The sequence below is a fragment of the Kryptolebias marmoratus genome, linkage group LG17 (genome assembly GCF_001649575.2).
Source record: "Kryptolebias marmoratus isolate JLee-2015 linkage group LG17, ASM164957v2, whole genome shotgun sequence".
NCBI classification, from domain to species: domain Eukaryota; kingdom Metazoa; phylum Chordata; class Actinopteri; order Cyprinodontiformes; family Rivulidae; genus Kryptolebias; species Kryptolebias marmoratus.
In genome coordinates, this window is record NC_051446.1 from 15,215,855 (window position 1) to 15,225,049 (window position 9,195).

A 9,195-nucleotide genomic window follows, 5' to 3' on the forward strand; every position below is an offset into this window, starting at 1 on the left:
GTGGGGGGGTTGAGAGACATGGAAAACAAGAAAGAGAAGGGATGGAAAATGAAGAAAGGATGGAAATGAATATCATGCTCAATGACAGAAGAGTGCTTTTTTTTAACAGTGAAAGTGCTGACTATGAAAGTATCTTTAACCTTTAAGTGCTCTTTGCATGTGAGGGTTGGTGGTTGTGACAGATTTAAGAATGCACAGACAAGAGAACCGCGGCAGTGAGGATGAAGAGCAAGTGCAGCCAATCTTCATTATTTAACCTACTCTTTAAACACAGCTCAAATGCAAAATATTCTACATATTATGTAACTTATTAGTTCTGGTTTCTGACTGGCTGCTTACAGAAGTAGTACATGCACAAACAGGAGGAGAAGTGGCATAAAAAAAGAAGTATGGGTGAGAATTTAATGGTGTCATGATGTTTAAAAATGACTGAGAACATTGATATACAGATATTACAAAGGGCTGTAAAGAGCTGAAAAATTTAAACAGTTTAACTTCAAAATTGCAGAATATGTCAACAAGAATATTGACTCTAATATTCCATACCAAAATTAGTGAGGTAGTAAATTGCAAAAAGCAAAACATTTCTTTGTATAATAGAGGTTTCTTATATTACAAAAAACACACTCTTTCTTCAAACAGTCAAACCTGAATAGAGGTGTGATACACCAAATGTCAAAATAGAAGTATTGTTTTGAAAAGTATAGTAACAGAAAGGGACTACTGTGGTCTGGTTTATTTTAATGTCCCAAACAGTTCACAGTGCTGTGTCATATGCTAATCTGAATCTAAAAGGTGTAGATAAAATATAATGCACACATTAGGCCTCAGAGAAAAAACAAACCATGCTGGTACTAAAAATTGGGAATCACTGCAACAACAAGTTCAACTTTAGCACTTAGGTTTTTGTGCTAGTTAGTTAAAAATGTGAGCTGGAAATACAGTATTTTATGTTGCAGATTTATGTTATGTGTAACATTATGTGCAGCAGTCAAATGTGTGCAATCCCTGCCTTACCCTGGGGCTGCTGAGAGGGCTGGAGGAGAGACCACTCGACGCTCCGCTGACCGAGCGAGACCTGACAAAAAGACTAAAGTTAAATATTACTAACAGACAGAATTCCTCAGCTCTTCATAACATTCAGTGTGTCTGTACTGTATAAACGGAAGGACAGGACACCAAACCTCTGGCTGTGTGCGGCTGTGTCGAGAGCCCTGCGAGGTGGCGTTGGAGACCCCTGCTCAGTAACACTTAACACCTCCAGACTTTTCCTCTCAGGACGACAGCGGCCGTGGCGCGTCAGCATCGGGGAGTCGACACGCTTTCGAGGGGGGTCGGCTGAAGTGCAGCACAACAAATGATTTTCAGATTTTAGCAGCTTACAGCTAAAGCTGCCCTGTTTGACAGCGCTGTGTGATATACAAAAAGACGGCAGTTGAAGTGTTTCTCTAAAAGAAAAAAAAAAACAGTTTTTCCTTTAACTAAAAGCGGTAGTGGGTCTTCAGGTTGTCGCCATGTTTGCACCTTTGAAAAGTTGACACGATCACAGCAGTTTTTCCACAGGCCTTTTGCTCTGTCTACCATCTGTGATTGTGGTAAACTTAGCTTCATTTGCATTCACAAGATGGCTCCCCTCTCCCAGTTTTGTTCCAATAAAGAATCTGTTATGACGATTGTTGGGTGGCACAGCAGAGCCGTGGTTAGAGCTGTCGCCTCCCAGCAGGAAGGTTGCAGGATCACTCCACGGCCTGAGGCCTTTCTGTTTGGAGTTTACATGTTCTCCCTGTGCACACGTGGGTTTACTCCGACTACTCCGGTTTCCTCCCACAGACCAAAAACATTCATGTAAGGTTTATTGGTAACTCTTAAAAATGTCCTTAGGTGTGAGTGAGAGTGTGAATGATGTTCCTCTGATGGACTTGCAACCTGTCCAGGGTGTCCCGCGCCTCTCACACAGTGATGGCTGGGTTGCAAATAATTTGATGTTTAATCGCATAAAAAACTGCTAACTTCTGCATCGTAAGTAACGTAAATCTCTACTGTCTTAAAGCATAAGACATGGTAACCCCAATAGAAGAGCTCAGCCAAAATGGCTTAATCGCTTCCCTTAGACAAAGGCTGAGAAAAGTAGCTTTTTGTTCCTTAAATGGATCCGTTCTGCAACCCTAATGACTCACCCACATCATTGCGCGGAGGCAGGTCCTCATCTTCATAACTGGGGTAGCGCTCCTTCCTGTCCAGCAGTAGGTAATAGATCATCTTCTCCTGGTTTTCTCTGATTCACACAAAAAAGAAGAAAGGAAAGCTTAATTACAGATTTTATATATATATATATATATATATATATATATATATGTATATTATAAGGATCCCTCTGCTGAGCATGTTTATTGCATGTCTACCTCATATTATGTTGGCGTTCAATCAAAACACTCGGTGAAATTGTCACATTTGGAGATAAAACATTCTTACTCTTCACACTGCAAATCCCGCGTGAGCTTGACTCGGTCTCGGAAACATCCAAGCGAGTGCATGCTGTCCAACACATCTGGGTCCAGCTCAGTCAGTGACAAGATTCGCCTCACACACACCCGCCTGGGAGGAGGCTGTTCAGGACACGGCTCGTTACGACCGCCCCTTTGAACATTGAAACCCAACCAAACAAGTTTATTAAAAAAATTTTTTTTAAAAACACACAGATGTGCAGTCATTTGCAAGAATAAATATGGTGCAGCATCACTTCATGGGGAAAAAAAGAAAGAACTGAATGCATACTCACAGATACCAGGAATGTTTCTGAATGGCCTCTAGCTGTAAAGAGGTGACAGGGCAGATGGGGCCATTAGTTTCTACAGTCTGTTCACAGCCAGATGGCCACATAGCTGTGATGTGCAAACACTTCACACTAGATCTTTTTTTTTTTCCTTGCTGCACATTTCATCATCTCTGAATATTGAATGGCAAAATTATCATTTACAAGTTCCTTTAGAAAAGGTAAAACAAGAAAAACCTCTTTAATTTATTAACAGCAGCCAGATAAGATGTTTGGATGGATTACTATAAAGTGATTAGTCACATACCGACAGCCTTTTCTCTGGGTTGACCTCAATCATGCCTTTGAGCAGTGATTGGCAGTCCGGGGGGATGAAGTGGGGCATGTGGAACACCCCGCTCTTCACCTTTTCCAGGAGCTGGCGTAAATTGTCGTGGTCAAAAGGCAGGGCACCCTGCAGGAGAGAGGAGAGAAGAATGGACGGAGATCAGTTTAAAAAAAACAGATTTCTCTCCGAAGAGCCCAGACGTCCTTGTGAAAACACAAGTGAAACACTGACCACCAGTAGGGCAAAAAGAATGACCCCACAGCTCCACACATCTGCTCTCCTCCCATCGTATTTCTCCCCCTGAGGAAGACAAATTTATTTCTTAACAATTTGAACACAAAAAAGACTCAAAATAAACCCTCAGAGCTCATTTAAACATATTTAAGGGGCCCTACAGGATTAAACTTGACTGTATTTCTGTCAAAAGAAATGATGTAATCCATTTTAATCCCTACACTTCTCCCAAAAAGTGAAAACAACCTTTTATTTATAGATCTGGATAATCTTTTGAATGCAGAAAGCGATTAAAAAAAGATTTGCCCTAACCGGAGATGAGCATCATAAAATCAACACAAGTTACAGATTTAATAGCCGTTTGAGAGTTTTTACATTTATCTTCATTGATTTGAAAATCGTTACTGCCGTCAGCCGGTGTTCAGCTCAAGTAGCTTTTGCTTATAATTAATAATTCATTTAAATCAGTTTCTCATATTTTTTTATTAGAGGAAGACGCCGTGTGAGAGCTTGAATCTTACCCGAATAACTTCAGGGCAGGCGTAATGTGGTGATCTGAAATCAAAGGCAAACATGTTGGATGAAACATTATGAGGCTTATAAATATTAGGTTTTTGACAGAGGTAGCAGCAAGTGCAAAACTAAGCCCTTTATAAAAAGTAACACATGTGTACACTCAGTATGTCAGTATTGTTGTATTAGAGTACATGCACTGAAGGCGAGAAATCGTGCCACCATCTTGGCAGGTGCTAGCTTCTGCCAGTATGGCAGCAGACCATGGATTTCTGAGGAATAAACTTTGCCACCAATTGTTATAAATACTTGAACCTGCACTTCAAAGACCATGCTATTATGTTTCATAGGTGAGTATTGTGGCATATTAGCTCATAAAACACTGAAAAACCTGACCTTTTTAGCTTTTATCTGTCTTGCCCATTGTGGATGCCTATTGATGCTGTCAGAAAATCATTCATTAATCAAAACTTATCTGTGCTTAACCCATTTTGTAAGTAAAATCAATATGTAAAACATGAGTAAATTAGTGTATAGGCAAGACAAAAACTCATGTCTAAATACTGAAGTGCATGTTATATAAGGCCTAAATATTTGCAGAGGAAAAAGACTACATCGTAAAGTTTGAGTTATTAGTCCATGTGCATTTAATTACAGACACTGTTAGCAGAGCTCTGGAAAGACTAAGCAGACATGTAAAGTACTTACTGTACTGTTCTGGCTAGAATGATTATGGCACTTAGTAATTTTATTACTAAGTGCTGAATACTTGCTCATTTCATTTACTTTTAGGCCAAACGCTTGATCCATGAGTGCGGACCATTGACTATTAATAAAATTGTTAATATATGGTCGATGGTACGGGAATGGTAGTGCACTGAGTCAGCTTTTTTCTGCAGCTAACGCAGTGGTGTCCAATCCCGGTCCTGGAGGGCTACTATCCTGCATGTTTTAGTCGTTTCCCTGCCCTCAGCAGGTCTTCAAGTTCTGCAGAATCCGGTTAATCAGTCATTCATTCAAATCAGGTGTGTCTTAAAGCAGAGAAACAACTAAATCATGCAGGATAGTGGATTGGACACCCCTGCACTAATGCTTGATCGGGCTTGGTGGGAGGCTCATTACACCATCCTCTTATCTCCTGATTTCATAATATGCTAAATTAATGTTTATTAAAGTAAAATAAGGCTATTTCTATCCTTTTTTGGACTGTGACAGAGCATACAGGTGCACAAGGCTTAACAATGTATGGCTTTGACACGTTAACTAGTGCAGGGTGAAACACATGGCACCTAGCAAGATGGTGGTCATGAACCTCACTTAGTGTTGTCAGTAGCCCTTCCAGTGTCTTTTTATATCAGTGGAAACATGCAAAGATGTGTTATTTTAGGTTCATTTCTGAGGAACATATTACATAAAATGAATCCGTATTCATTGCAAGTTACTAAATATGTAAAAAGTGACTATTTCCAGATATGAAAACACAGTACACAGTGCTGGTACTCACCCACAGCTGGTCTCTAACAGACTGTCCCCCACCTGTAGGGAGGCCATGCCAAAGTCAGCAATACGAATGTTGTTCTTTTCATCCAGCAGCAAGTTCTCCGGCTTCAGGTCTCTGTGACTGCACACAGAACAGATATCCATTACTGTAGGTCAGCTCGTATGTAACTGTATGGGTTCAAAAATGCGCCTTCAACAATAGATTATTTCAATGAGTCGGCTTCAAATGGAGTCAGCAGAGCTGAGCAATTCGTGATCCTACATATGAGCAAGCCTCATCTAAGAAGAACCGCTCCGTGTAAAAACCAACCAGATGGAATGACTGTGGCAGAAATCCAAAGCAGAGATGATCTGCCGGAAGAACTTTCGGGCCTCCTTCGGAGTTAGCCGACCCTTCTTCACCAGATAGTCAAAGAGCTCTCCCCCTGACACATGCTCCAATACCAGGTACCTGTTGGCAAACAAGGACAACAAAAGTTTGCAAACTTTCATCTTAAAATGACAGGAAGTGGGCAAAAATATATGATCTATTCTAGGATTTTCTCAATCAATTTTGCTGACCTCATTAATGACCATAGTACTTACACAAACGTACATTTAAATGTCAAAGATTTATTTTCTTTTACACTGACAAAAATGAACAAGAAAAATGGCACGCTTAGAGATGTTTTGCAGTAATTTCTGGTCACTCTACATACTTCTGAATGATAGTTTAAAATATTTCAGAGTTTGGAAATTTTCTTAAAAAAAGAATAGCTAAAACTTTGTTAAACAAATAATGTTTCGAGCACACTGCCCTTCTTTAAAGTACCAGACATTTTCTGTGCAAAGTTTCTATATTCTAAATAAGAATACATGAAGATGGAGACTCTGTACTCAAAAGGTTTAATCATCTGAAGGGCAAAGTGCCGGAAACTTAACCGTAATTGGTGAAACGTTGATGAGTGAATCAGATTTATATATTTTCTTGCTTGCTGCTTTTTGATCCAGAATCCATTTTAGTTGATTTTCTGATCTTTTGTGTCATTGTGATTTTATTTTGATTATGTCAAACTTTCCCCTTTTCTTACTTTTTTAAGTTACTTGTGATTTATTTGTGTTTCAAATTTTATGTCTGAATTATACTAGTAGCATAACATGTCTTAAAAATAATATTATTATTGAAATTATTTCTTGAACAGTATCACCATTTTACACTGAGACACGTCTAAACTAGTCATCATTAATTAATGTACTTCATCATAGATGCTACTCCCCTTCAGCCAACAGCTTTGTTTTAACGCCATTAAAGGAAAGATCGAATTTTTGATTAATGAGAGTTAAAAACAAGACATGTTGTCCCTTTGTTAAAGTAATATGTAAACACACCCAGTTACAAAGATCAGTTTCCTGTTAGAGAGCATGCAAGAGGAAAGTTCTTTCAAATGCCGAGTGAACTCACAGGTATTTGTTATTCTCATAAACATCATGCAGCTTCAACACATGCGGATGCTCAATCAGTTTCAGAATGGCAATCTCCCTCTCAACCTAGTCAAACAGAAGAGACAGAAGTAAAGATACTAAAGCAGAGCACACAAGCTGGTCAGTGGGATTTCTGAAGCATCAGAAGTGAGGAAAAACGAGCTAACAGAGATGATAAATATAGAGAATATGGTACAGTTTGTTTACAGCTTAACACAGCAGGCTGTATACAAACATAACACTGATATCATCGCTGTGAGCCGCCGCCTCAGAGGCGTCACACCATACCTTCATCAGGACCGACTCGGACAGCTTCTCCCTGTTGACTATTTTGATGGCTACCTTCTGACCCGTGATGCAGTGGACCCCGAGTTTGACCAGTCCTGGAAGACAAGGCAAGAGAGGTGAAATAATGAAAAAAAAAAACAACAACAGAGGCATGGGTGGTTTTGTTGTCGTTGGGGGGGGGGAAGAATCAGCAATGTTACATCTGTTCACTGTAAAACTTTTGAGTCCTCTCACCTGTCTGTCCCTTCCCCAGAGTCTTTTCCAGTCGATAGGGCCCAACATATTGAGCAGACTGACTCAGAGACAGTTCCTTACTCATACTGCTCCTACTGAACGCTAAGACACAGTTATAACTAATACTGCACTGTGGTTATTGCAATTATTGTGATATTGTACAGCTTACGCGGGAGTTGTTGTGGGACACAAACTTGGAGGGACAGCCTTTTTTTTTATTCGACGCCGTTAATCCGAGTGTGACATGACAAAATGATGAAAACTAAGCTTGTTCATCTAAACCGAGCTAAATATGTCGTGCTCTGGACCACGGCTAACATAGCATTAATGCTTAACAAAATAGCTAGTGATAGAGGAGAGACACCGAGATGACAGTTGGCTGCTTTATGCGTTAAATACCAACCACAACCCCACAAAATAAAACCAATAAGTTTCACTTATGTACATTAGCTTATCTGTGTCTAGTCAGGTTTATGACGTTAACTAGAAAACGCCTAGCCGAAACAGCTAGTTTTTTTTCTCCTCTGCTGCAGCGCTTTATGCTATTTTGCCGTTCGCGTACACAAACGAAACGTCCGACAAATGCTCGCCCTGAAGATTAAATCAACGCTGTTTTCTCCGCTAGACCTGTTTTTACAGGTGTAACATGTTATTTTAGCCCCGCCGCCGCTCTCCCACACAGCAGCGAGGCTCGCTTTAGCTCTCAGCGCCTCGACCGACGGCTGCCTCGCGCCTGTCAAAATAACCGACGCTGTGTGAAGTTTCCGGGCATCGCCAAACGGTCAGTTTCGTCAAACGGCCACCACATTCTCATAATACGTCGAGGTGAAACGCGCATTCCCCGCCGAACATCCATCTTTTAGCGTAGCGTAGTCCACCCCCTCCCTGCCTCTACCAGCCTCTGCCTCCCTACATCACTGCAAGTAGCGGATCACAGCATCTTCTCCTCTCTCCTTTGGCGTGTCCTCCTCCGTCATCGGCGGATACACACACACAGGTAAAACAGCACAAATTGGCCCGCACGATTTCCAGCTGCCTCCTCCTCCTCGCTTCTGATTACGGTTCACGCAAGGAAAAAAAATAGGCCCCTTGGACGATACTCCGTTTTCTTGCCGTAAATCGATATTTTCTCCTCTCCTCTTCCTTCCTTCCTTCGGCCCATTCGCATCAGCATCCGGGTCTCACTCTCCTCTCCATCCTCTCTCCTCTTGCCTCCTCTGCCCCGCCCTCCGCTATTAAGGCAGGCCGTTGTAACATATAATCAAACACAAGTCATTACTTTGTTTCAGTAACAATAATATCGCTAGGTGAAATGAGGTTCTTACTCGGCAGAAGAGGAATTAAATATGATTAAAATATTACTTCTGCTAGTAAAAACATACATTTCAACATCCTCACAAAGACTGACTTTAAAAAACTAACTTTAAACTACATAGGGCCTAACTACATCACCACACACATATATATAAACTGTATATATATATATATATATATATATATATATATATAGAGAGAGAGAGAGAGAGAGAGAGAGAAAGTGAGAAAGAGAGAATATATTTACACAGGTTTTGTTGTTGTTGATGTTTTAAAATAACAGTCAGGCTCAGGGTACCAGGTCCAGGAGGGAACAGACCTCCCTCTTCCCAGCCACACTCTCCAGCTCCTCCTGGGGGATCCCAAAGTGTTCCCAGGCCGGAGAGGATATATAATCCCTCCAGCGAGTTCTGGGTCTGCCTCTGGGTCTCCTCACAGTGGGAAGTGCACAGAAAATCTCCAAAGGGAGGCATCCAGGAGGAATCCTAATCAGACGCTCCAACCACCTCAGTCGACTCCTTTCTATAAGGAGGAGCAGCAGCTCTAATCT

At 41.0% G+C, this 9,195-nt stretch overlaps 1 protein-coding gene across 6 annotated transcripts in view; it reads right to left on the bottom strand.

Annotated features, from left to right (window-relative positions):
* Positions 1-8,535, bottom strand: part of brsk1a (BR serine/threonine kinase 1a) — a 14,729-nt gene extending 6,194 nt beyond the window's left edge. For 2 of the 6 annotated variants that reach the window (XM_017418541.3, XM_017418540.3), the window contains exons 1-13: positions 7,332-8,535; positions 7,098-7,192; positions 6,790-6,875; positions 5,659-5,799; positions 5,353-5,469; positions 3,857-3,890; positions 3,333-3,401; positions 3,081-3,227; positions 2,780-2,811; positions 2,473-2,637; positions 2,178-2,275; positions 1,185-1,338; positions 1,018-1,078 (exon numbers count right to left, since the gene is read on the bottom strand). In XM_017418541.3, coding sequence (XP_017274030.1) covers positions 1,018-1,078; positions 1,185-1,338; positions 2,178-2,275; positions 2,473-2,637; positions 2,780-2,811; positions 3,081-3,227; positions 3,333-3,401; positions 3,857-3,890; positions 5,353-5,469; positions 5,659-5,799; positions 6,790-6,875; positions 7,098-7,192; positions 7,332-7,416 — 1,284 coding nt within the window. In that variant the 5' untranslated portion in view covers positions 7,417-8,535. The remainder of the gene's footprint in view (positions 1-1,017; positions 1,079-1,184; positions 1,339-2,177; positions 2,276-2,472; positions 2,638-2,779; positions 2,812-3,080; positions 3,228-3,332; positions 3,402-3,856; positions 3,891-5,352; positions 5,470-5,658; positions 5,800-6,789; positions 6,876-7,097; positions 7,193-7,331) is intronic. The other 4 variants (XM_017418539.2, XM_017418538.2, XM_017418542.2 and 1 more) reach the window with 4 other exon arrangements.
* Between the last annotated feature and the right edge of the window lie 660 nt (positions 8,536-9,195).